At 36.2% G+C, this 27896-nt stretch overlaps 1 protein-coding gene across 12 annotated transcripts in view; it reads left to right on the forward strand.

Moving 5' to 3' along the window:
• The window catches only part of SOX5 (SRY-box transcription factor 5), a 1026842-nt gene extending 999259 nt beyond the window's left edge, over positions 1-27583 (forward strand). For all 12 annotated transcript variants that reach the window (XM_031000926.3, XM_063694118.1, XM_063694117.1 and 9 more), the window contains 4 exons: positions 15020-15128; positions 18075-18248; positions 24755-24971; positions 26942-27583. In XM_031000926.3, coding sequence (XP_030856786.1) covers positions 15020-15128; positions 18075-18248; positions 24755-24971; positions 26942-27245 — 804 coding nt within the window. In that variant the 3' untranslated portion in view covers positions 27246-27583. The remainder of the gene's footprint in view (positions 1-15019; positions 15129-18074; positions 18249-24754; positions 24972-26941) is intronic.
• Positions 27584-27896: the final 313 nt, after the last annotated feature.

The following is a 27896-nucleotide window of genomic DNA, read 5'->3' on the forward strand; positions in this document are numbered from 1 at the left end:
ACAGATCAGCTGTTGTTCTAACACATGACTTTATGCTGGCTTCAGTGACTCTGCACAGCCTTTTGATTAAGTAACAGGAGTGGAACCATCTGCATTCACTTTATTCCATACTTGTCCATTGTTAGGGGACCTTATTGCCACTTCTCCTTCCATCTCCACAGTCATACTTTATTTCTCTGATTAGCACCTCCTACTTGGGTTGCAGGAGTGAGAGTTGCCTCCGTTGATAGCTACTGCTTCAATTTTCCTTTCTCTTTTGTACAGTTATAACAACTTTAAAAAAAATCCATTTTTGAAATAATACCTGCCAAAACCTGTTGGACAGTTAAGATGTCTCTGTTCTCAAGAAGATCATCATTCCTGAATCTCTTCATCATGTACTTTCAATGCGGTAGAGTTACATCTTGAACTATAGTCTTATAATTTAGGAGTCTTTAAGTGAAAAACTTAAATTATGAAAATGAAGTAGTTTCATCATTGTAGTAGTATGGCAAACTCTTGTAATGTAAAAGGAAACCTCAATCAACGGATCTGAATTATCTCATCCCTTATGTTACTCTGACACCTGAAAATGAAATTGAGATTATTGAAACTCTTTGAAGCAGGTATTAGTCTAGTTTGTGGTTGACTTTTCCTGTTGAAATAACTTGGGTGTCATTTCTAGAATATTAATGATCAATCTATGTCTGTGTACATCATGAAAATGAGATAATAATGTCACACTTACATCTTTTAATTAGTAATTATTCAACATTAGCACATGCTATGTATTAGAGACTGTGGTAGGTACTGGAGGTATTGTATTAAACCAGAAAATATGAGCTCTGCCTTTATAGAACTTACAGTTTGGATCAAATTATTATTTGACTGCTACTCATTACATATTTATGTGTGTGAGCCCACCTATAGGAATTGAATAAAGACTCCATATTGCTTAGCATGTCAAATCAGTTATATCCTTGAGTTGACAAAGGTAGATATGTTTTCTCTCACATAAACCACATATCTATGCATATAGTGTTATTTTTCTAATACTTACTTTTTATTAGAGTTTTATAATCACTCAATATTATCTATGGTCAATAAATATGTGGATTAGTAATTGGTTTGAAATTTTGCCATAGAGTTTAGTGAAAGACATAAAAAATATATGATAAATTCCTCTTACATTTTGCACTATCATCTTATATCACTTGAATCCCAAAAGAAGGGCATTTTTTTCTGTCTAAAGTAATACTCCCGGCCAGGCACGGTGACTCAAACGCCTGTAATCCCAGCACTTTGGGAGGCCGAGGCAGGGGGATCACGAGGTCAGGAGCTCGAGACCAGCCCGGCCAACGTGGTGAAACCTTGTCTCTACTAAAGATACAAAAAATTACCCGGGTGTGGTGGTGCACGCCTGTAATCCCAGCTACTCAGGAGGCTGAGGCAGGAGAATAGCTTGAACCTGGAGGCAGAGGTTGCAGTGAGCCGAGATCACACCATTGCACTCCAGCCTGGGCGACAGGGCAAGACTCCATCTCAAATAATAATAATAATAACACTCCTAACTCCCTAAACCCAGAAAATATGTGTAAGGTAAGGAGTGAGAGAGATAAAGCAGAAAGAAAGAAGGAAAGGAACTGGGAGAAAGGAAGAAAAGAAAAGAAGTTCAGCCTGGTGCTTTACATCAACATAAAAGATATCATGACCTGAGCTCCAGATGACTGAAATCTTGTGGTGGAGATCTGTTTTCTTGGGTACACAGCCTTATACACATTAACTTTTCTTCATATCTCAAATAGCCAGCCACGTGGTTATCCCAGCTAGAAGGTCTTAATTCTGAAAAGCTGTAATTGGACAGTGAAAACAATTAGAGGTGTGAAGATAGGGACTGATGATTTCTCAGTGATATGTACCAAAACACATCATGAAAGTCATTTTTACCAAAACACATTTTAATGGAAGACTTCTAAGAGATTTTTTTTAACTTCTTTACTTTTCCTGGAAGTGTTTCATCATACCCAAGAACTGTATGTGTCAGGTTTCTTGGAAACTCTGGGACACAGTGTTATTTATAATTGTCATCTCTGGTTAATTGTAGACTGATTGTATATTCAAATAATGTTATCTTTTGCCACACAGCTTTGTAACAGATTAGTGTTGTGGGTGAAAAAGTGAGCTTCTCAGGTATGAAGGAACAGAAAGAAGCCTCTCATATTTTGTTTTGTAAAAAACACACTTTGCTTCATTACCACCCAGATGGCACAACTTTGTTCATAGAGTCAAGTACAGATTCTTGAGCTTGTGTTTGAAAGTATCCATATTAATAAGAGATTATAAAAAGCTCAGTTTTTGTTGTCCTGATCCCACCAGACAGTGTTAATACAATAGAGGCCCAGTGCACTCAGCCGAAATGAGAAACAGACCAGAAGCTTTTCCGTTTGTGTCACTCACTCCATATATACTTAACCTGGGAAGACTGTGCCTATACTGTCATAGCTGTTAGGAACAAGTTTCACTACATGTATCAGGAAACCTGAATGTAGTAGCTTAGATAATGATTCATGGCCAGGCACGGCGGCTCACACCTCTCATCCCAGCACTTTGGGAGGCTGAGGCAGGCGGATCACCTGAGGTCAGGAGTTTGAGACCAGCCTGACCAATATGGAGAAACCCCGTCTCTACTAAAAAATACAAAATTAGCCAGGTGTGGTGGCGCAAGCCTGTAATCCCAGCTACTCAAGAGGCTGAGGCAGGAGAATCACTTGAACCTGGGAGGCAGAGGTTGCGGTGAGCCAGGATCACGCCATTGCACTCCAGCCTGGGCAACAAAAGCGGAACTCCGTCTCAAAAAAATAAAAAAGTAGTGATTCATTTTTATCACATAATGAAGCTCAGGACTAGGAGGTTGGTGGCATGAGTTCATCAACTTGGTATCGGAGTTGAAATCTGTGATTCTCTTGTCTTTTCCCTTTGGGTCACAAAATGGTTGCTGCACCTACAGCTATCCCATCCCCACGAAGGCAGACAGATTCAGGAAGGAGAAGTCATTTTCTCTTTGCTAACTTCAGTCTTCATTCATACGGGGGTATTTCATTCCTCTTCTCAAGCTGACTTCCACAAACATCTCATTGGCTAGAACTGGGTTATATGAACATCTTTAAGACCATTACTGGCCAAAGGAAAAGAGACTGTTTTAAATTGATCATGAATTATTTTTTACCACTAAATTAGAGAGCTAATCCTATCTTCTCTGAGATCAGGGTATATCTTCAGATCAAAGGTAATGTTAGCTGGGAATGAAAGAAGGGCAATGGCTACTGGGTAGGAAAAGGCGATTGTCAGCCACAGGCATATTATAAAAATGATATCAAAGCTCTCAAATATTTCCTTCATGAAACTGGTTTGTTTTGTTTGTCTTATAATTGTTACCATCTATCTATCTTTTGCCCTTCCACTATTACATGTCCAGGGTCTTTTTTTTTTTTTTTTTTGAGGCGGAGTCTCGCTCTGTCACCCAGGCTGGAGTGCAATGGCGCGATCCTGGCTCACTGCAAGCTCCGCCTCCAGGGTTCAAGCGATTCCTCTGCCTCGGCCTCGCTAGTAGCTGGGACTACAGGCGTGTGCCACAACGACTGGCTAATTTTTTGTATTTTCAGTAGAGGCAAGGTTTCACCATGGTCGCCAGGATGGTCTCAATCTCCTGACTTCATGATCCGCCCGCCTTGGCCTCCCAAAGCCCTGGGATGACAGGCATGAGCCAATGTGCCTGGCCCATGTCCAGGTTCTTATACCTTGTCTGGGGTTCACAAAAAATTAAATGACACAGAAGCATGTGCACAAGAAGACGTTGCTTGATAACAGGTTAAATCTATGAAAGTATATTCACATACACACCGTATACATGTTAAGACCAACTTCTGTATTGCTTTTCTTATGTAAAACAGATGTCACTCACAAAAATAAGCATGCATATGTGTGCATATATCTCTTAAGGCAGAGAATTTATTCACTGAACATTAATTGCCTACAGTGTACCTGGAATATAAACATATAATGCATGCTATGAATTCATCTGTCATTATAAATCATAGCTGGAAAAATGTCTTCCTTTTTCTGCTGAGCTTTAGTGAAAATTCTTTGTAATTTTCTGTCAAATAAGATGGAAATTTGGTAAATAACATGTATATTTTAATTAAGAATTTACTCAATAATGACAGTAGTTTCATTTTTGACCCTTTCTGAGTCATATTCATAAGAAGCCTTACCACAGACTATATAGGCTGATTGTAAATAAAGGTTAGTTTTATTTGTCTGGCACTTGGAAACTCGTCCATTACAACCACCTCTTTCCTGCCATTGTCAACCCTTTTCTTTCCCTTTAACAGAGTGCCAAACATGAAATGACAGTGACCAATGTTGACTTAATGTGGATATTTAATAATGAAAAAAAGTGTGTCATTCCCAGCATTAGTTACAAATGGCAGTAAGTGTATCGGATGGCAGCCCTGTAATAATTTTACATCCATCATTCTTTCCTGATGCTTCGCTGGCCATCTGATGGATGGGGCCAGCAGTGTTAACTCTTCGGAAACTGACACAGTGTATGTAGTTCAGCATTATCTAACACATGCTCCTTCCCTTAGATAAGGAGAAGGCCTGTGAGGAATTGTGAATTACAGGTTTTGCTTTAAAAAAGTGAATATGAAGGAACTCATGCCTCTCCAGTCAGTGGAAGTTGCTTCCATTAATGATTTACGGATGGGTTTTATAAATGTTGCCTTTAGCTAAAGTGAATTATAAAAGTCAAATTAGAAATAGATATTTCAATAGCTAGAGAAAAATTGTATAAAGGAAGTAGGCATGTTAGGTAAATCCTTCTGGAGGAAAATAAGATAGACCTTTGCAACAGTGTGGTAAAGCAGATATTACTAGGGGTGTGTGTGTTTTTAAAAAATGTTCCCAATGTTTTAAATCCTCTGGTTAGAATTTGCCTAAGAACAAATTAAAATAACACAAGTGATTAATATTTTCTCGTTTTAAAGTGAGCGTATATTATTTTTTAATCTCTACATTTACATGTAATTATTTATTTGGCGACTTTAATTAAAAGATACACAAAACCCGAAGTTGAATATTTGCCTTCTTATTATCAGAGTCTCTCTACCCTGCAAATTTATATAAAATGAAAGGCAAATGGCTTTCTAGGCAACTGATTATTAGAAAATCTAGACCAGCTTTTTATGTGCAAGTTGGCATTTGATCCTTAGGTTTTCTTTTCTTTTGTTTTTCATTCATAAAACCTTCTTAATTCTGAGTATCTTAGCTAGGGAACACTTCTTATGGGACAGGAGGGGAGAGGAAAACCCCTTAGTGAATATTATCAGCACAGAGCAGCCAGTTTTCAAAGACCATGACAAAAAGGCAAATAGGTATTATGTCATCACCATCCATCACTCTATATGTCAGCCTTTCAATAATTCCGATCGACATTCTCGACAGGCTGATGCAAGTTAAAGGGGCTGTTTGTTTTTAGAAATTGAGTATAGGCTGTCTATAGCCTTTTGTTCTAGATGGTTTTCTTCTGTGTCTTTTCATTTCTTTCTCTTTATTTCTTTTCTTTTTGGGGGTATTTAATTGAAATACATGCCGAGTTTGCAGACTGCAAAGATCAGAGCTGTTTTCGTCCAGCAGTGGTAACTATGCATTAAACATTTTGATTTGTTTGAGCTTGAAGTTTAGTCCTTTTTTGCCATTTGCTTCATGGAGTTTGTGTATATTTACAGCCTCTGCATTTAATGGCCACATGCCTTATTTTCACAGATGGCCAGTGGAAGACTTTTTCTTTCTCTTAGTATAGCCTGCTTTCAGTTTTGCTACATTTGTCACAGTGCCACTACTTGCAGCTAGCAAGTGCCCACGCTTGGTGGGGAGCAATTATGGTGTGAGTTTTTAAGGAGCTTTTTAAAGGTTTTTTTTTTTTCCAGTAAACTTTTTATGGTTTAATTTTCTAGCCTAGAAAAGCTGTGCATGTTTTCAAACAGAGAGTCTTGTGTTCTTTACATCATTCTGGTAGAGGGGTTAGTGTAGGATGGTCCAATAAAATGAGACTCATAGGGCATGCCAAATTGGGCTTTCAGAGAGACACCCACAGGCCTCTCTGATGATTGAAATTGTCTATTTGTTTAGGGATTCGAGGATATGCTCACAATAGTACTTCTGAAAAGATGATAAGTTTGAAAACACCATTTATAGAATGATGTTGATTTTTTTTAAGTATATTTCCATAATGCATAGATAAAAGACTAAAAGAATATACAACAAAATGGCAACAATAGTTATGCCAAGGTTATGGGGTTGTAAATTTTCAAATGTATTTCCACATTTCTGAATTTTCTAATTTTCAATAAGTAAAGTAAGACTCACTTTTGTTGTTGGGCCAGAACTGCTCTTTATAAAAGCCTAGCCTATCAAAGAGTGGTCTTTCTTTTCCCCCTTGATTCATTCCTTCTCAAGATCAAACAAACAGCTGCCCTCAAGACACTTACAATGAAGACACTGAAATAATAAAGGAGAAGTTTGTTTTGCAGTTACTCTCTATATTTAGTAGATAGATTCTTTATTATGTTTATTGCAAGCTATTTTACCAATATGGATTTAAAACTATTAGGAAAATAGGAGGAATGTCGCATTTACTTAAAGGGTCTCATTGAATCTCTCCAATCACATCTCTTCTCCTCTTTTACCAATAAAAAAGACTTGCTTATGCCTATATGGAGTATAACAGCTATTGATATTTATTTTGTACCTTAACATTTTCTCGTGGCTTTCCCATCATATTTTGTTCTCACTCTGTAATGTAAATAGAACAGTATTCTTTGTTTAAAAAAATTTTTTAACTTGAGATTTGAGAAGAATAGAGGAATTCAAGTGGCAGATCAGTCTTTAAATTGAAGTCTTACGGCTCAAAGCCCAGTCTCTTTTCTAATGGAATATGGAGAGGGAATTCCAGAAAGTAACGCAGTTCCTGTTCAATTCGCCTGTGCCCCAGCATTGGTCATGTGTAGCCCTCGGCACGTTTTTGAGACTTGATCAAAAAAATTTTGTTTAAGCAATCACCATCTCCACAATCTGTACATCTGTTTTCCAATTCTTTATTTTTCCTGTATTTGCTCCTTCCTTCGTTCTTCCTGTCTTCACTGTGCACCAAACCCCATCACTGGAGAAAGAACCAAGAAAGCAAAAACAATATACTTAATCCTAGTTACTTCGTTTCTCCTAGCAGCTCTGATAAAACAAGTGACGAAGTTTCAGCTATTCATTATAAGGAGATTTAAAATATCTATTCTAATATATATTTTTCTCTCTCTGTATTTAAAACTACCATGGATAGTTGAAAAGAGAACTATAACCCTGATGTGCCTGTTTCTATTGTCAGACACAGCATTTCTGAACCAAGCCATGATTCTTTAAAATGGTCAGATTATATTTATTTAACTGAAGTAACTACTGGCTACTGAGGCTACATTTGTAAGAATCCTGCCAGTTTTATAGCTTTTATTTCATGAAAAGGAAAATTTGAAGAAAGTAATCCTATATGTTTCTGTAGCTCAGTAACTGAGTTACCCATTGTTTATAGAATTATCATCATCAGACAACATTCCACTTTTGTGTTTACATTTGTGTAGCCCTCCCACCAACTGGACATCCTGTGTAGGTTGCAAATTGTATTATTTTTCTTAGTTGGCCTCCTGATTTTCTCACATTAACCCTTCTGATTTGACTCAGTATGTATAACATTTCTGTCTGCCACGGTTTGGAAGAAACACAACCTTTTCTTTAGATATTGGCTGAAGCCTGACCATATATAAAGACATTTAAAATCCCAGGTTTTGTTTTTTTCCCCTCCTGCCTCCCTTCTTCCACATGTACACACCATAAGCACCATGATAACAAAGAAGCAAGGGCCCATATTTTACTGTGATAGTATTCCTGTGTAAAGTTCTTGGTGAATTGTTTGTTTTCTATACATTCTTTTGAGTAGATTTTCTGTACATTACACATCCGGGCCATAGGGATTTTTTCCTCCCTGTGGCAGCGGTTTTCTATTTTAAGGACTAAATTAATAATGTTGAATGGGGACGTGTAAGTGTGTCTTTAACAAAGTACCTGAATTTGTAAGTGAAATTAGTGTTGGACAGTCTCTTCACAAAATATGTCTGAAAAGCAATCAGATTTTTGTTTTTTTCATAATTTGAAATGTCTTCCTTGAATTTAAGAAAAGAATTATGGAATTATTGATTACAAAACCGTAGCTTTAAGTGTTGAAACTTATTAATGACTTTTGAGAAAATTATCTTTTATGAATAGAGAAAGTATAAAAATATGACAAATTACACAAGAACCTGAAAAAGAGACTTCAGTGGAGTGGAAAGAAAATATCAGCGATAGTTGTCTTTAAATATCTTGCACATCTCCATGTTTAAAAAGAATCAAAGCCTGTTTTCTGTGAGATATGTGTCAAAATAGTTTTGTTATATTGAGTTCAGTCAAGTAGGACATAAAATCATAGAATTGAAGGTTTGAAAGAAAATGAAAAGGGCCTATCATTCAACCTTGAATTGTTTCTTCAGTATCTGTAATATGCTAGGCAGGCAGTCATATGTCCACCACTTGAAAATCTCTAGGAAGGTGGAAATTTCTTCCATCCTGAGACAGCCCATTCAATGGATAGGCAGCTCTGACTATTAGATCACTCTTCCTTCACTGGTTCATTATCTTTCACCTGATAACTTACAATCTTTGATCAGTGTTCTATCTCCTGACTACATATGGCCAAACTCTATCTCTATTTCACAAATAACAGCTGTTTATTCTTTTTAAACATGAAGGTTCTTAAGATATTTTATGTAAAGACAATGATTGTTGATTTTTTCTTCCTACTCTACTCAAACCTTTTTTTTTCAGGATCCTGTGTAATTTCTTCATTATGACAACAAGGTTTAATGGATAGGAGGATGCTCAAAAACTGAGTTAAACTAAGTTAAGTCCAAGCAATTATTATCATTGAGTTTCCCCGGTCTGCATTCCAACACCTATTAAAAAAGAAAATGAGGCCATTATAACATTAGTTTAGTGAATCCATACCAGCTTCCTGTCATTACCACAACCTCTACCAAGTGCTCTGAACTAATCTTTATAGGTAGCCCCATCTTTTCTGGAGTATACATTAAGTGCTAAAGTCATATTTCCTCAAATTTCTCTCTTCATAAAAATCAAAATTAGATATTTGTCATCAGTTTTGAAATATCCCTCCCATTTTAAAATCACTTCTTTGAAAATCATTAATAAGGATTCATCAGTATTATCAAGTCATTTTCATATATTGAAAAGTTATTCACCTGGACCAAAACTCTCAAATTTCTACACTGTGTGTTTCTGAACCATCTTCGACTTTGTAGTACTTCTTAAGAAAACTTGATCTGTTAATACATTTCACTTGATCAGATTGCCTGATGAAACTAACCTACTAAGAAGTTGAGTCAGAATTATACAAGCAACTTTTCATGAAGCTAGCTACCAAATTTTACAAAAGGAAATTAGATTCTGGAACAAAATTATGGGTTTCAATTCATGAGGGAATTCAGAAAGGGAAAAAAAAATCAGTATTAGATAAGGCAGATTTTGTGGATACCTAGACCAGAGGATGTATATGGACCTTTCCATCCCCTGAGTTCATATCTCACTATAATTCTCAATGGAGAAAATGAATAGAAAAATTTTCTTCAAGGATTATTAAATTCCAGAATACCAAAGGGTCTATGGCTATTCTCATGGATAAATTCATACTTGATGGAGGTAAAATTAGTGACAGATCTCTTCAACATGTACTTTTGTTAGAGTTAGAGGAAAGTGTGTATTTGTGTGAGTGTGTATGTGTGTGCACACACATATAGTTTATATATCATTTATACATAACTTACAAGAAACCCTTTTCTCCCATTTTCGGTGTTATATTACGTGGGTAGATGATTATTTTCTTAAAAAAATTGAGATATTAGTAAGCAAGAGTGAAACGAGAGGTTAAAGAGTGGACATGCGCCTTATTTCTTTATACTTAAGCTGATGAAAAAAATCTCCAACTGATAAATCATTATGACGTTATAAATAATCTTTCATCTTCTTTGGTGGTCTGTGAGGTTCACATAATTGGAGGGTTTTTTGTTTCTTCTTTCTTCCCGTGTCGTTAATATAGAAGGAGACCATAAAGAAGTGCAGCCAGAAGAGGTTTAACTGTTACTGAGTCAACATTTGACAGTCACACTCTATTCTGTCATTTCATGCATGTGCTTTTTATGACTTTTATAGCTTTGTGAGCTTTATTTCAGGGATTTCCATTATGATAGCTGATCCATAGCCTATCTCTTTGTGCATGTGTGTCTGGTGGAGAGCAAAGCTCATCACTTAGCTGAATCCCGGTTTCAGGGAGTAATAGATGACTTATCTACTCACGCACTGTTTAATTTAGGATTAGGTAACTAAGGAAATAGCTACCTCTAAAGTACAGTTTGTGTGTTCTTTTGTTTTGACTGCTCTGTAAAATATCAACATAGGATGCCTATTAGAACCTTTGCAAAAATAGTGAATTTTCAGTTGTTTTTTATTTTTTTTTAAGTTGAAATAATGGAGCAGGGAAAATTTTTCAGTTTAAATATGTACTAGACTTACAGTCTGGAACTGTAACTCATCATGCCTGCGTATGAAATTGAAATAAAAAACAATGATTGAATATATTGTAAATGATAGACAAAAGAGGGGAAATTTTTGACAATATTTAGAGTTGTTACTAAAATTCTCTTTTTTAGTGTATATTTGGTTATACAGAATAGAGTTTATAATCATAACAGGCTACTTAATACTGAAATTTAACTATTTCTGTAATTCTCACATGTTAGATTCCCTGTCTTTTCAATTTTCCCCACTGACATTTTAAAAATAATATTAAAAGTATATCTATCTTAAAATTTTCAAACTAATGAGAATCTAACACGTTTAACTATCATTTTACAAATTAGGATTCTGGGAGTCGAGGAGGATAACATATTTGTCTAAAGCAGTATGGCTAATATATATGGCAGAGAGTTTGATTAAAATATGATATTCCTGATGCCAAAACTCATTATTTTCTAACCTCAAAAGTGTCCTCTTCCCATGAATCCCTGTGGCCTTTCACCATTCAGAATGGTTTTTGGCTTAGAAGTATGAATTGATACTGACCACTTCCAATCAACAAAGTGTCCATATCTCTTTAGCTATTTCTTGGCTCCCCTTTTAGATTCCCACCATAGCCTGGGATTATGTGCAAACAGTACACATGCTGTTTTGCATTATGCAAGTCTCTGGATAAGTCACAGAGCACAAGACCAGCTACCGAGTTCCCCAAGTGAATATTAATACATTAATAATAGTTTTCTGTATGTCAGATTTTGGAGTTATTCATTTGCACCCAGGAAACCATGTGGTCTACAACTGTCTCCTGTTGATGAGATACAATTCACTTCGATCTTGTTTCAAGTCAACATAAAATCAGAAGATTTTTTCAAGTCTGTTTTTAAACAGACTTAACCTAATGTTTCTCCTTGATCTCAGCAAACCTGCAGAGTTGTAAAGACGTGATTAGGCAGATAAGACTCATCTTTGCAAAGGAATCTAGTTGTTATCCCATTGCTAGTTTTTATTCAAGAGAGAAAGCATACAGGTCACCTTGTTTGGCCCATACCCCAGGACTTTTACATGTTGACTACTTTGTTGTAATTAATCTCTTTTTGCCCTCTATTCTGACATCATTCAGCGCATTTAGAATTTTGGCGAGTATTCCTTTAAATGTATAAAAATGTAAAAAAGAAGGTAAAGGAGAGAAGACCAATCAATCTTGTCATTTTCATATCAGCATTCCTAAGTGCTGTGCTGGATTTGTGTTCCAGAGTAGTGATCTTTAAATGGGGGAATGGGATGCTATTTTTCTGCAGAAACTCTTGAGTAACATGATTTTTATCAGAGCCGTGATTTTTATCAGATTATAAGATCTATATCACCAACATGATTTTTATCAGATTATAAGATGGGTAAAAAATTGTCACTTGTGCCCATCAACATTTATTTGTTTTCCCAAAATCAGTTTCTTTGGTGTTTCCCATTTTCAACATCTTCCCACTTAACCCTCTGCTTACCTGAAATCTACTGTCCTTGTTTTGTTCCATCTGCCTCTATTTAGAAAAGAGTAATTTATTTATAAGAAATTTGAGAATCAAAATATTACCTTTTCCAGTAGTATTTGCTCTTATGAAAAAACACTTTTAGAAAAGGAAATATTTAACCCACAGAACAGAACCTCAAATGGTTGAGCTTTATACATGATAGTGCATAGGTGAACTCTTTCAGAGAGGGGATGGCCGGAGACAGGTGGGATTAAAAGGATAGAGTAGGAGAGATTTTTCTAGTGTGTCAGCACTTCTGCTTTATAACATTTGGCTGATTCTTTCCCCTCCTATATGCCATTCAATTGAATTTAAATTTTTGAGAACTATTCTTAAATCCCATTCATTCTTTTGGTGGTTCAATATATTACCTAGACACCTAACCACATATAAATTTATATCTACTTTTATACATAAGTACTATATGTCAGCTTTATAGGATTAGTTGTCATGGAATTATAGGATAATTATTTTTTACTTAAGTTATTGTCTCCTCACATCAGTTTCTTTTTCTTCTGAATTTATTGTCCACACTTTTTTTTAAAAAATGTGGCAACGTTATCCTTTTGATTTGCATGCTGTTATAATCTGTTTTAATTAAAGGCATACCTCACATTCTCCATTTCCTGCAGTCACCTTTCCTTTTGCCTGTTCACTTGTCTGTTAGCTTAAATTACTATACAAAGGGTTATGAGAAAGTACAGCTTACTGTGTTGACTTCCACTATGTCCCACCGATGTCCTCTTGAGAAGCATAGTAAGTTTTACTTTTGGGTAGCTAACTGGATCATTTTATTAATATTGGGTGCATTAGTGGTGGATAATTATAGGTTACTTATTGTAAAAACTGAGTGTGACTTTCCTGCTCATATTTGTTAATTTTAGTCTCTTGGTAAGACAGCACAGCATCTGTAGAGCTGAACTCAGAACCTTGGAAGTCACTTAACGTGTCGTTCTTTTTCTACTTTGATTGAGTTCATTTTGCTTTTTCTTCTTGAAAGACTTTGCTTCAGAATGGAAAACTCTCTAGAAAATGTGTAGTATTATTGCCCTATACTGTTAAATCAAAAGCTAAGAGGTGATCCAAGCCCTGTACATTCCTCAAAGAGAGTACAGTAAAGTCTTCATTGACCCGAGGACTATCAGATCATGTTGATGGAATGTGTGTATGTGTGCGTGTGTTTTCAAATGTAACTGTCTTTTGTTTTAACAGCTACATTTACTGTAAAGAAAGTCTGTTAAGCTGGTGTCCTTGATGCTCCTGAGCTCAGCTGAATATATACAGCCGACTCTCTCAGCAAAAGACATCCAAAACATATAAAGCAGCTGAAAACAACAACTTCACACACAAAACAAATCGAGTCAGATTCTACAGTTTTAAATGCGTAACTTATTTCAACTTTAATACTATTTAATTCTATAGAACTAAAGTTAATATAAACTATTTTGTCTCCAGTTTCTCTACTGCATTTTATACTGATTGACAATTTAAAAATAGTTTTCTATTAAATAATGTACATAATTTGATGAATAGAGTACAGGAGTTCCAAGGCCACTGACTTAAGAGATTTTTTAATTTAGTATGTACAGTTGTCACATTGTCAGAGACTTCATTGAGATAAAGCATGTACTGTGTTAAGAATTTCAATATCTCATTAGTTCTTGGTGGGAACATTAGTTGGGCCCTTTACCTGTAATACAATTATCTTAAATCATTGATTACTTTCTGTGAACATTTTATTGTGTCAATAGCAGTTCTGCAGTGTATGTTGTTCACTAGTATGATTCATGACTATGTTCCTCAGAAAATGAGGTGAATAATTATAAAGAAACTTGAGATAATGTTATGAGATCCAATGGATGCATTTCTTAAAACTGTTTTGGTGCTGTTTGGTACTACATCATCCTCAGAGCAGTGCTGGAGAGTTTAAGAGAAAGTTATCAAGTTTCATTATATGCTTTTTCTGTTCCTAAAGTCACCCAGTTTCTTAATTTGACAGTAATGTCTCATATGGTTTAGATTAAGCATTATATTTTTCTTAAAAATAATTTATTTTGAAATGCTATGTTCTCCATGAATGTGAATCGTGCACTGCATGCTTAAACAACTTGATGTCTCTGTAGATCTAATTTTGGTATATTTGTATCTCAAATAATTCGCCAACTCAATATTTTGGCTTAGCAATCCAAATCAAATTGTGGTCCAAGTAGCAGGCACTCACATTGGATGTACAGAGACTTGACAAGCAATTAGCAATGAATATTTAAATGTCTTCATTACCCTTGCATGAGGAATGCAGATGGCATTTGGGAAGATGGCAACCAGAGGGCACTACTGTGAATTATGTTTCTATTATTTGGTCACCTGACTATTGGAAGACTTTCTCTGGGCTTCACGCCACTCCTATACTTCTACTGTCTGGCCAAAAATAAAGCAGACATTCCAAATGTAAAACAGGTTGCTTCCATGAAATTTCTATGCACATTTTGTAATTTGGGAAGGTTGTCTCCAAGGATCCCGGCATATATCCCTTAGGCATACCAAACCCAAATGCCAAGACTTTATAGGGGTCTATGAGAATCAGAGTTCCTTCAGAAATCCTGCTGATTATCCCTTTAATGACTTCAGGTTAATGTGCTGAACGTAAAAAGGTGAATATATCAACATTGCATCCTTTCCAGGAATTAATGTATTATATATGTGGCCCAAAAAAAGAAAGTCTTCAAATAATTTTAATTCCTAGACTGATCTCTCATTATAATTTTTTAATTTTTTTAAAGGAAAAAACAACACTGGAGAGTCTGACTCAGCAACTGGCAGTTAAACAGAATGAAGAAGGAAAATTTAGCCATGCAATGATGGATTTCAATCTGAGTGGAGATTCTGATGGTTTGTGAAAATTGTTCATATATATTCTAATAATGCAAGAAAGTGTCTATGTAGTGCCAATTAAAACTGCTAAAAAATAGACTAGACAGCCACCTCATACCTGATCATTGCAATAAGAGGTCACATATACTGAGCAGTCCCCATGTGGCAAGCACTCTGCTGAGCGCTTTGCAGAAATCATCTCATTTAATTCCTAGTCAACCTAGGATAAGTCCCATTGCAGAGAAAGAGTCTGAGCCTCAGGAGTTTTGAAGCATTTTGCCCAGGTCACAGGGCTCTAAGTGTCAGAGGCAAGAATTAAATTCGAGATGGCATGATTCTAAAGCAAATGCTCAAAATGCTTAGCTTCCCAGGCTCAAGTGATCCTCCCACTTTAGCCTCCCAAGTAGCTGGGATTATAGGTGCATGCCAACATGCCCAGCAATTTTTTTTTTTTTTTTAGAGATGAGGACTTACTATGGTGTCCAGGCTGGTCTCAAACTCCTGGGCTCAAGTGATCCTCCCACCTCAGCCTCCCAAAGTGCTAGTTTTATAGGCGTGAGTTACTGCATGCGGCCTCACTTCCCTATTTCTTGTACCCAAAATGAACTTTTTCAGAAATTTGTTTCTATTGGCTCATTTTTTAAGTTTCTATTTGTCAAGCCCTCACCAGAATACATGGCTCAGAGGACATTTCCACTATAGTTTCTTACATTTTGGAACCCTTCTCCCTAGTGCTATGTACTACATAGTCAACTGTCCTGCCCACTCTCTATAACCTAACTAGAATCCAGCTGCACAGCTTTATGCTCCCTTCTCATAGGCCTTCAGACTTCTGTTTTCTGTATCATCTCTGAACATTCTAAACATCTACAGTGACAAGAAATTAAATTGATACTCTGATTTTTAATAGCATAGCAAAGAGGGAAAAAGAAGGAAGTGCTGTTCTTCTTATACAATACCCTGACCGGGAACATCTCTCTACTGACAGGTGGCATCCATGCGTTTTAAGCATTCCTTTGGCAGTACCGCCCTCAACTTTGTTACTACTACAGGGAAGTTCCCTGCATGTAGAGAAGAGTGCACAAAGGCAAACCAGTGAGATGCATACTTTGAGAGGGGGTCCCCTTGAATCCTCCAATATACACAACTGTTTACTCTGTGCCTTGGGCCAATTCTACTTTTAAGACCAGGTCTATACTAATCAAGGGACTAAACAAACCTGAACGTTGAGACACGTAATTCTATCAAAACTGAATTTTACTCAATTGGATTCAATTTGCATTTTTCTGGGTCTAATGTTGCAAACATTTTCTTCTATTTTCAACTTCACTTAGCTAAGATAAACCTAGCCTATGTACATTTAAAGAGCTTGTTTAGATTTGATGAAGACACATAATGTTCATTTTATTGCTTATGTTGCTGTAAGGTGTAAGAACAAGAAAAGGCAGATGTGCAAATGATCATTTGCTAGTTACAAACCCATTTTAGGAAGATGTTGCCATATATTTGCACTTATTTTGTCAATAAAAGACAATTACTGGTAATAACACATATCATAAATTTTAAGTTGTATTAGCATGATAAAATATACCCACAGTAATCAGCATTAACACATCAAAGTTTTTGTTGCTGTCATTACCTAAATTCAATCATGCTTGTATGTGAAATATTTTCTACTTTTCATTAAATCAAAGAGCATCTTATTAATGAAAAATATTGAGAAACTTCACCAACAGGTATGCTATGTTTTGAATGTGCTGCTATAGAAGTCTCCAAGTTTGGGCAATTTTGTTTGGTTCCTGTGTCTTCAAATTTAAAAATAAAGAAAAGATGAGGAATGAATACAAAGCAAGAAAAGAAAAGCAGTGCTTTTGTTGATAATATAGTCTCTACAAGTCCCCAAAGTATTTTTAAAGTTTTGGATACTATCAAAATACATCTACTTATTTTGTGATAATACCCAGTGAAAACCTACTGTCAGAGTTCTACTGGTTCTCCTTATTTTCTCTTTGCCTAAACTCAAGTATCTTGGAAGCAATTTAATCTGCTGAAGCCATTCTAAGGAGTCACATAAGGCTGGAGGAGTGAATGCAGCTTCCAAAGCTATCGTTGTTAACTCTTGAATTGTGTTTTATCATCTGTGAATCTTACTGATTGAAATGTGGCTGTCCATGGGACTCTTTGGATAACTTTAAATATTAGGGGGAAAATTCAAAGGAAATTTTTTTCTCATCTTAAACATGTGACTGTAGACTCCTTAAGAAACTAGAGGAATGTAACTGTTCATTTGTTCTTTTCCATACCAGTTTTACATATATTCTGGGGGGCAGACCTGTCATTGCTGTATCAGCATATGTCATGCATTTGTCAGCATATAATTTCAAAGAAAAGCCAATTATATTACAGGGAAATACCTATATTGTTTTTAACCTCGAAATTTGGTCAGTGTTTTTATTTTTGTAACCTCGGAGAGAGAAAGAGAACATAAGGTACTATATGTTCAGACAGTCTTTAAGTAGCAAAGATATATCCTCCCCTATAATCATCCATTCTGCCAAATTGATTTGTGCTTCTTTACCTATTTAATGTTTCTACACTACTGGTATACCTATTGATTTAATCTGACTATCCTCTTTCCAAATTGCATCAAAAGTCACATATCGGAGTTTATTTTGAGCTGTTGATGGAGTTTATTTTGAGCTGTTGAAAGTAAATGGTGAAACAGTCCATTGAAAGAAAGAGAAAACAGATTAGAAATTGGTTAAAAATACAAATACAACATTTGCCACCACAAGGCTTATCAGAAAAACTTCATAAACAAGCATCTGTCTTAAGAACTGGAAGTACCATTATCAGAAGTACTTTTTCTTTTCAGATATCTTAATAGACTGAAAAATAGGAATGCAAGGAAAAGAGCTGACAAAAGTTTTAACACTAACACGAAGTGATGTTTCCTGTTTTCAGGAAGTGCTGGAGTCTCAGAGTCAAGAATTTATAGGGAATCCCGAGGGCGTGGTAGCAATGAACCCCACATAAAGCGTCCAATGAATGCCTTCATGGTGTGGGCTAAAGATGAACGGAGAAAGATCCTTCAAGCCTTTCCTGACATGCACAACTCCAACATCAGCAAGATATTGGGTAAGAAAACCATTAAGAACTAAGTGACATATGGAATAAAGGTACTGTTCTGTTTTCTGCAGTTGTGGAAGGATCCTGGATTTGGAGGCCATGCAGGTCGTGTTATCTGCTTATCCAGAAAATAGACATCATCATTGAGGCTTCTTCTGGTGATGAAGCATTCTATGTCCATTGAGAAATATACCGTATTTCTATAGCTCATTTAGCTGTTTGTCTTCATACTAATTATTTTAATGCTTTATCGTCTTCAAAAATCTAGAAATATTTTTACTAAAGCTGAGAAAAAAGTTGCTTTGACATGAGCCACTAGATATTGCTACTGATCATTTGTATTCATTTCCTTGCATACTATAGACAACTTACTGTTAATCTTAAGGCCTCCTTCCTCTCTCATCATCCTCTGTAACAGAAGGATGAGGAGTTTTATTTGCGGAATTCATCATGTTGTGGGGGTGAGGGTGGAGGTGGGGAAGATGTTTGTTCCAGTGCTATAATTGAAAATCAGTTTTAGATTTTCAGAACACAAGAAGATATAGAGTGTACATTTTTACATTTATACTTTTAGTAACCTTAAGTACTAAAGGTACTTTTAGTCATACTAAATACTTTTCTGCCATTGCAACATTCAATTGAACAGAAAACAAAGTACACATTTACTCTACCCACACAGACACTGTAGCACACAGGAAAAATGGTTGGGGAGAAAGGGTGCTGATTATAAAGATACCTATTATAGACCAATTCAGGTCCCAGGGGGAAAAAGAAAAAAAGAAGATTCCATTGCTTTTGTGCCTTATCTGACATCATTATCACTGTCATTGTCATTCATCACTGTCTGATGGCCAGATACTAGACAACCTAAGAAAATTTTGATTATTCACTCTGTGACTTCTAAGAGTTAAGTGACAAAAATAGAATAGAAACATTTTATCGGAAAATGTTGGTTTTAACAAATAAGTAACAAAATTTGTCAAAATTATTAAAGTTTTATTAGAATTCATAAGGCACTTGGAATTACATGGAGTTTATAAAAATAGTATCACTTTTGATTCATTACTGATCATCTGTAAATGGCAAACATATGCATGAGGTTTTGTTTTGGAGATGGAGTCTCACTTTACCGCCCAGGCTGGAGCGCAGTGGCGTGATCTCGGCTCACTGCAACCTCCGCCTCCCGGGTTCAAGCAATTCTTCTGCCTCAGCCTCCTGAGTAGCTCGGATGACAGGCGCGGGACACCATGCCCAACTAACTTTTGTATTTTCGCAGAGAGAGGGTTTCACCATTTTGGCCAGGCTGGTCTCGAAGTTCTGACCTCAGGTGATCCGCCCACCTTGGCCTCCCAAAGTGCTGGGATTACAGGCATGAGCCACCACGCCTGGCCGTATGTTTTTATGATCCCATATTCTCAACAAAGATAATAGATGCCACCTAGTCCACAAGGTGCATTTGTAATGGGATCAAAACAAACCATTAGCCACTTAAAATTGTGTCTCATTTTTCACCTAAATGTTATCTAAAAAGACATGAACATGCAAAGCTTTCAGTAGTATACATAGAAAATATGAAAATCTGTGTGTAAAAATATATATCATGCATAATCAAAAACTTGAACTGATCAAGAGGAAATACACATTTTTTTACATCTCTACCAGCTCTGATCTATTTTTCCCTTTTGTGACTATATTCTACCTTCCATATGAAATTTCCTATCTTTAAAAAACAACATACCAGTTTCATTTGGGAAAACTCTAGAAAAGAATACTTTATGTAAGCATATTTCATGTTTTAATATATCAGTTATTCCCAAATTAGAAATCCAAAATTGTCAGAATAAAAACCAAGTTAAATACTAAGATTTCAAAACTGTCTTTATATTATTCAGTTCATGTGTCTGAATACCAAAAAGGTGATAATCATTAATTAAAACTATCTTAACTATAAGAGAAATATCAGTTTTGATGATAAGAAATGATATTTTAGGAAATGCAGCATAAGTATCTATGGAAAAGAGATGACTGGCTATGAGAATTCCCTTCTGATTTGAGGGAAAGAATATTAGAATGACCATATGATTATATTATAATAGACAACATGAAAGAGAATACTGCCTAATTTCAGTCTTTCTGATGAAAATGTATTCTTTAAAGATATAGCATTTATAGTTAGGAAGAAATAAAACATTGAGGTGTTTTGGGCCTCAATATTTAGTCACAGCTTTAAATAAATAAGTGATCTTCAAATATCCACAAGATCATTCTAAATGACCCATTTCATACAAAAGTACAAAGAAAGCTTGATGTTTTCCTCTTTGCTGATTGTTTTGGATAACAGCCTCCGACAGCATGCCGCTAATTCATTCTGCTTAAAACAGGCGCTTGAGCTGGGTTGACATTTTACGTAGTCTCTGGGGATCCTAGTTGACATTTTAAAGGGCTTCTAAGCATTTTATAATACCCTAAAATCTGGTTTTAATAAGCCATTCTGCTGAAATTGTTAACATAAGGAATCACCTTTTACTGCTTGGCGCTAGATCAGGGGAAGAGGGACATCTTTTTCTGATTAGATATACAGTAGTTGGAGTAAAATGTGCAAATTCACTACAGACCCCATGGAGATGACAATGTTGCTCAGCTCAAACTCTTCACTTTCAGTGTATTGCCAGATTTAGAAAGGAAAGGAATAATCGTTGGACCTTATTTTTTCCCCTATTTTGAGCATCAAACACTTTTGATTGAAACTTCCTCTTTTGTCATCAGGAGGAAAACCCAATTGTCCTTCTCTGCTTTTATTATTATTATTATTATTATTATTATTATTATTATAATACTTTAAGTTTTAGGGTACATGTGCACCATGTGCAGGTTAGTTACATATGTATACATGTGCCATGCTGGTGTGCTTCACCCATTAACTCGTCATTTAGCGTTAGGTATATCTCCTAATGCTATCCCTCCTTCTCTGCTTTTTTATTCTAAAACGACAACCTTTTGAAAGCAGCAGGGAATAAACTCCCTGTACATCAGTCCAGAGTAAGCAGCCACCCATGCCCAAATCAAGTAGATATTTTTTCTCTTTTTTTTTTTTTTTTTGTTGTTGTTTATCCAAAATATTTTCCTACCATTCTCATCAAGTATGTTTCAGGGGTTAGTTAACACCTCAGCTGCATACAATGGTTATAGTACCTGCAAAGCCATTGAAATCAAAACCAAACTTGTCAGTTGGTTAACCTAATTCAAGGTTACTATTTTGAAAATGAAAACTGGATTTACCACCAAATGGAAACACTGCCCTGTACTGTCATAAAATATAGTAGTCAGCCATTTGACCTGGTTAGTACTTAGGCTATCTTAATTCTTAGTTTTGAAAAGACTTGGAATTATTATATGGCCATATTTTAAAGTGTAATTTAGGATTCAGTGATACTCTCAAAGAAATTATACTATCAAGAGTTAAACTATTTTATAATTCCCGTTCATGCCAGATTTGGAAGCCAACTTATCTGAGAATTTACACATCTTTTATTATCCCATTTCTTTACGTACACGCATCTTTTTTTCTCTTTTTTTTTTTTTTAAGCCAGACCAGCTTTCTTTAAGTTAGTCTAACTCCTCTTTCCACCGAAAGACCTCAACTATTATATTCTTCCTCAATAGGATGCTCTTCTCTTTGTGAGCCCCACGGGAGTCATTTCTACAGCAAAGCCTTCCTGACCTGCAGAGGATTGATCTTGCCTCATCATATTCTCTTACCTTCCTGTACTTTCCACAACTATAAGGAAAATAATAAATTTTGTAATTAGATATTTAATGTATATTCCCTGACTGAATATAAGCTCCAAAGAGACAGGAACTATAACTTTCTTTATTCACTCACTACTATATATTTATTAAGGAATGAATGCAACATTATGTACATAGTAGGAAATATACAAACAGCTCTCGCATTCCAAGGCAGATTACTTCAAAGCATAAACATTTTCTTTCCTTTGAGAGGCCAAAGCCTTTTGACGTATAGATCATTTAAACTTAGGGAAGAATCTTTGGCAATTCCCCTTCTAATTGAAAATGCTTGGCCGGGAGTGGTGGCTCACACCTGTAATCCCAGCACTTTGGGAGGCCGAACTGGCCAGATCACGAGGTCAGGAGATTGACACCATCCTGGCTAACACGGTGAAACCCCATCTCCACTAAAAATACAAAAAAAAAAACTAGCCGGGCGTGGTGGCGGGCGCCTGTAGTCCCAGCTACTCGGGAGGCTGAGGCAGGAGAATGGCGTGAATCCGGGAGGCGGAGCTTGCAGTGAGCCGAGATCACACCACTGCACTCCAGCCTGGGTGAAAGAGCAAGACTCTGTCTCAAAAAAAAAAAAAAAAGAAAATGCTCGTTTCGTTTTCGAATTTTGGGATGAAGCTAGCTAATAAATTTTATATTAGATCAACCATCCTTGATCCATTTTTCAGTGTATTCCTATTTGTGAGTTATTTATGGTAAGCTCACTTTCCACTCCCTGATCTGAAGTTCAAAAAACTGGTATAAATGCTTGGAAGAAACTCAATGAAAACGGTTGTTCTAGTTCAATAGGATCATAACCATATCTGTGTTTATATAGGCCCTGAGAATAACATAATGGTATTCAAGTATCTTCAGAGAATAATGCTGGGCCAACAAAGAGTTTGAGATTGTCCCTACAAATGATATGGCTTGACCAACCAACTTAATGTTGGATGATGCTTTTTAAACAGAAGTTTACGAAAGGAATAGAAAAAGAAACTCTATTATTTGCACTGTAACCTGAGTTTATATTGTAAATAGAATAAATTCACATTGGCTTTCTAGATTTGGAAAAATCTATATTTATACCTATGCAATACAATATCTCTTCCAATGGTAACATTTCTAAGGGAAGAGATATTGCCTCTTTCACTGTATGCTTTAATAAATGTAACAGCCCATATTGAGGAACTCTTTACATGTGTAAGGAAGAACTATTCAACAGTGAGCTATTTGCATTTAAGATAGGGAGTTACGGGTGAGTAAGGAACTCATTCGAAAGCTTCTAAGATCTTACTTAGATGACATTTGAAGGCAGGTATAAGGCCATTTGGTAGGGATATCCTAGTTCCAGTTTATCGGTCTTTGTGCATTCGCGTTGAGTTGAGATGACTATTTGCAGATAAACACACTTCATCTGCAAATAGATTTTCAAATCTCTATTAAAAAACAAAACAAAACACTATTACTACTGAGGGCTGCCAGCACGCTGTCACCTCTCAATCCGAACATCAGAAGGAACAAACTCCGGACACGCCGCCTTTAAGAACTGTAACACTCACCGCGAGGGTCCGCAGCTTCATTCTTGAAGTCAGTGAGATCAAGAACCCACCAATTCCAGACACATTACCACTTGCATTACACATAGCCATACTGACAGAATCCAAGTTTTAAACCATATCTAAAATGTGAATTAGCATAAACTATTTTTATTTAAGCTTCAAACTTGTCTTTTTTAATCCCAACTAAATTCACACCAAAATTAATAGTGAAAAGAAAGGGGGAAAACAATTTGGATTATTATTACTAATGCAGACTGTATCATGGGAAGTGACATCTTTGTATGTTATTGAAATTGACTTAAGAGAAAATCGTAATACGCATTTACAGTAATTGTGACCTCTGCTATATTTTGTATAGTAGGTGGCCATATGTAGGAAAGGGCATACATTATAGCACAATTTAAGTTATATCAAATCTGAGTTTGAGTCACAGATCTGTACTTCAGTAATTATGACCCTGGCTAAGTTAGTCCATCTATTTGAATCTCAATTTTCTCATCCATGAAAATAGATAGAAATGCTGTCTATATTTTTATAAGATTGAGGTGAAAGGTAGGAAAAAGATAACAGTATGTCAAGGTTTTAGCACAGTATCTGGCACATAGTAGTTACCCACTCCACGTTTATTAATATTATAATTTTAATTATAATTAAATTTTTAATCAAATGAATTTTTAATTACTACCATTCCTGTAAGCTTAAAATACTTAAACATTTTGGGGAGGATGAGACTACATGATATATGTTGGGAACTTTTGTAGTAAAAAACATCTCCCACATAAAAATATTCAATAACTAGATAATTAGTCTCAGATTCAAAATGCATGATAACATATCATGTAACTTTTCTGTTCACATGTGAATTATATCATGATCTAATGTAGAAATGAGAAATGTATCCATTAAATTATCTATGAGCTTTAAGGGACATAATACAAAAGTTTGGCTAGAATGCAAACCAGAAAAAAAAAAATATTGCCCAGTGTTTATATCTTTAGGTACAAAACCACCACCACCTCTGTTCTTGTGGGATCTCACTAATCAAAAACAGGTTTATGTATTTCTGGGTTTTGGCTAACATCTCAACTTTAGATTTTCTTGTTCTCAGCCATATCACTTTCTGGAATGCTTAGAAGCTGTGCAAATTGGAATCCTAACCTCCTTTCTTCATAGGATCTCGCTGGAAAGCTATGACAAACCTAGAGAAACAGCCATATTATGAGGAGCAAGCCCGTCTCAGCAAGCAGCACCTGGAGAAGTACCCTGACTATAAGTACAAGCCCAGGCCAAAGCGCACCTGCCTGGTGGATGGCAAAAAGCTGCGCATTGGTGAATACAAGGCAATCATGCGCAACAGGCGGCAGGAAATGCGGCAGTACTTCAATGTTGGGTATGTACCTTTTAGTCATTTTTCTCATGGGGCAAACTTCCTGTTATACTTAATGGGATGTGAAACATATTTGTTCAGTTGCAAAGAGACATTTTGAAAAAGAATCTGAGCTCACAGTATTTTCAGAGACAAATAGTCTCCCACATGATCTTGAAAAATATGTCCATATGAATCCACTGCAAGTTCCTAGCTCTACCATGAGATTTGTTAACAACTGGTTTAAAAACAAGATATCTACAAGCAAATGATTTTGAAGTTTTCTATTAAAAACTTAGAAGTATAACTGGTTCTTTTCTTCATTGGTTTGCATTACTTCCTAAGCTTCACCATGATAAATTCTAAAACTAACAACTTTGTTGAGACAATACAAAATAAAAATCATTTCAAAAGCAAAAATACTTGTTTCTAAATATAGAGAGGTTAGTGAGCTATCAAGGTACATGTGTGGCCTTTGTGGATCACATAAGCTAGGGATTATATTTAGGGTGTAACAAGGTTGTGAACAGGAGGTTTCATTCTGAATTGAGAACGCAGCTCCGAGATGTTTTACAGTGCTCCCGTGGCAAGGTTGTTGACAGTGTTGTAGATGGGCTACAGAAATGCATTGCTTCTATAGAATTCTCTCAAAAACCCAAAATAAAGTTGTTCATATTTGAAACAGAAGTTAGTTTCTAAGAGCTTCTTAGAATAATAAATATTGTTCTAAATATGGGCAGAGAAGGACTCATAAAACCTTTCCAAATCTGCTCTGTCCCCTCCAGTTCCTTGGAAGAGGCTGCATGCTCTGTCCCCTCCAGTTCCTTGGAAGAGGCTGCATGCTCTGTCCAGTGGTCTGTGATTCATATGCAAGCACATGACTCCCCACAAAGCTAAACACAATGCCCAACAGTTCTTGGGCAAATAGTAAACATATGAATGAATAAAAACAAGCATAAATGCACATCATCTATTCATCCTTTCCAATAGGACCACCTACATTATTTATAGGACCAGATGCAAAAATGAGGAGACAGGGTCTCTTCTTAAAAAGTTATTAAGAATTTCAAGTCTGTGGCAGCCAACTTTAAACCAAGTATGGGACCTTAGTGCAGTTGCACAGTTTGTACATCCATGAAGCTGCTCCTGCTTCCTACCACTACGAGGCCAGAACTGTTTCAGAGACTCAGTGGACAGTGTGAATTCGTTCAGTTCTGGTGTGTTCTGGGCAGTAAAGTTTTATTTTGAGAACTCTAATGCTTTAGGATTTTCCCATTAAAATTCAATTATCTTTAGATTTAATTCTAGGGAAAAATACTATTTCTGCATGTTATAATGAAAGAAAAATGAACTCGGAATCAAGGACCTGGGTTCTTCTGCTTCATCTTTCTGCACCTCAGTTTTTTAATAAAACAGTAGTAACAAAACAGGATTAAGAATAAGATGGACAACACATGTAAATATCTTGTACTCTATAAAGCACTACATAAACGTAAGGTATTAGGCCTGGCGCGGTGGCTCACGCCTGTAATCCCAACACTTTGGGAGGCCGAGGCAGGTGGATCACCTGAGGTCAGGAGTTCAAGACCAGCCTGGGCAACATGGTGAAACCCCGTCTGTACTAAAAATACAAAAACTAGCCAGGTGTGGTGGCAGGCGCCTGTAATCCCAGCTACTTGGGGGGCTGAGGCAGGAGAATCGCTTGAACCCTGGAGGGGGAGGTTGCAGTGAGGCAAGATCACGCCATTGCACTGCAGCCTAGGCAACAGGAGCAAAACTCCGTCATCTCAAAAAAAAAAAAAAAAAAAAAAAGAAAAGAAAAGAAAAACAAGGTATTAAAGTTCAAGTAGGATAGAGTTTGAAAAATGTTAGGCAATTAGATAAAATTAGTACCTTAGAATTGGACATTGCTGAGCAAATTAATTATGTAGTAAAGTCCACATCTAACTATTCACTTACCCACGATGTCTTTTTGGAAATTCCTTTCTTGACAGGCAACAAGCACAGATCCCCATTGCCACTGCTGGTGTTGTGTACCCTGGAGCCATTGCCATGGCTGGGATGCCCTCCCCTCACCTGCCCTCGGAGCACTCAAGCGTGTCTAGCAGCCCAGAACCTGGGATGCCTGTTATCCAGAGCACTTATGGTGTGAAAGGAGAGGAGCCACATATCAAAGAAGAGATACAGGCCGAGGACATCAATGGAGAAATTTATGATGAGTACGACGAGGAAGAGGATGATCCAGATGTAGATTATGGGAGTGACAGTGAAAACCATATTGCAGGACAAGCCAACTGATAAGGGTCAAAAGATTGTTGTGACCTTAGGACTTAAAGAAGCCCTAACTGGTTCATCCTTACCAGTGGCCAAGCACATTAACTTTCTCATACACTGACTGTTACTTTAACTGTTAGTCTTAAATAGTTGGGACATCAGCTGACTAATAGACCTCAGCCTCAAAAGGCTTGGAAAGAAAAAAAAAATACAACAAGCAAACAACAATATCAACAACAAGAGATTGAAATAAGCTATGGGTAAAATAATGCCAGTAATTCAGCTGCTACATCCAAGCACTGAAGTCTTACCCGTCAACTTTTTTTTTTTTTAAATAAACTTTATGGCTGTTTGTTCTACAATGTTCTAGAAATTCTCACTCAGGTACACAGTGCCAACAAGTGGCTTGTGAATGTGTTTTGTTGTTTTGTGCTACAATTTTTAAAAAGAAATAAGTTTTGTTTTGTTTTTTGGGGTTTCTGGGTTTTTTCCTTTTCTTTTTCTTTCATTTTTTTTCTTTCTTTGTAATGCACCTGACAGAAAAAAAAGAAAAATGAATTTCTCTTTACTTCTCTCCACCTTCTCCATCTCTATACTTTAAAGATGGAAGTCTGTGCATGAGGGGGAAGAGGGAAAAAGAGCCTGTTTTTAACTTCCTTGCTATCCACCACAAAA

This window comes from Gorilla gorilla, chromosome 10 (genome assembly GCF_029281585.2).
Source record: "Gorilla gorilla gorilla isolate KB3781 chromosome 10, NHGRI_mGorGor1-v2.1_pri, whole genome shotgun sequence".
NCBI lineage: Eukaryota > Metazoa > Chordata > Mammalia > Primates > Hominidae > Gorilla > Gorilla gorilla.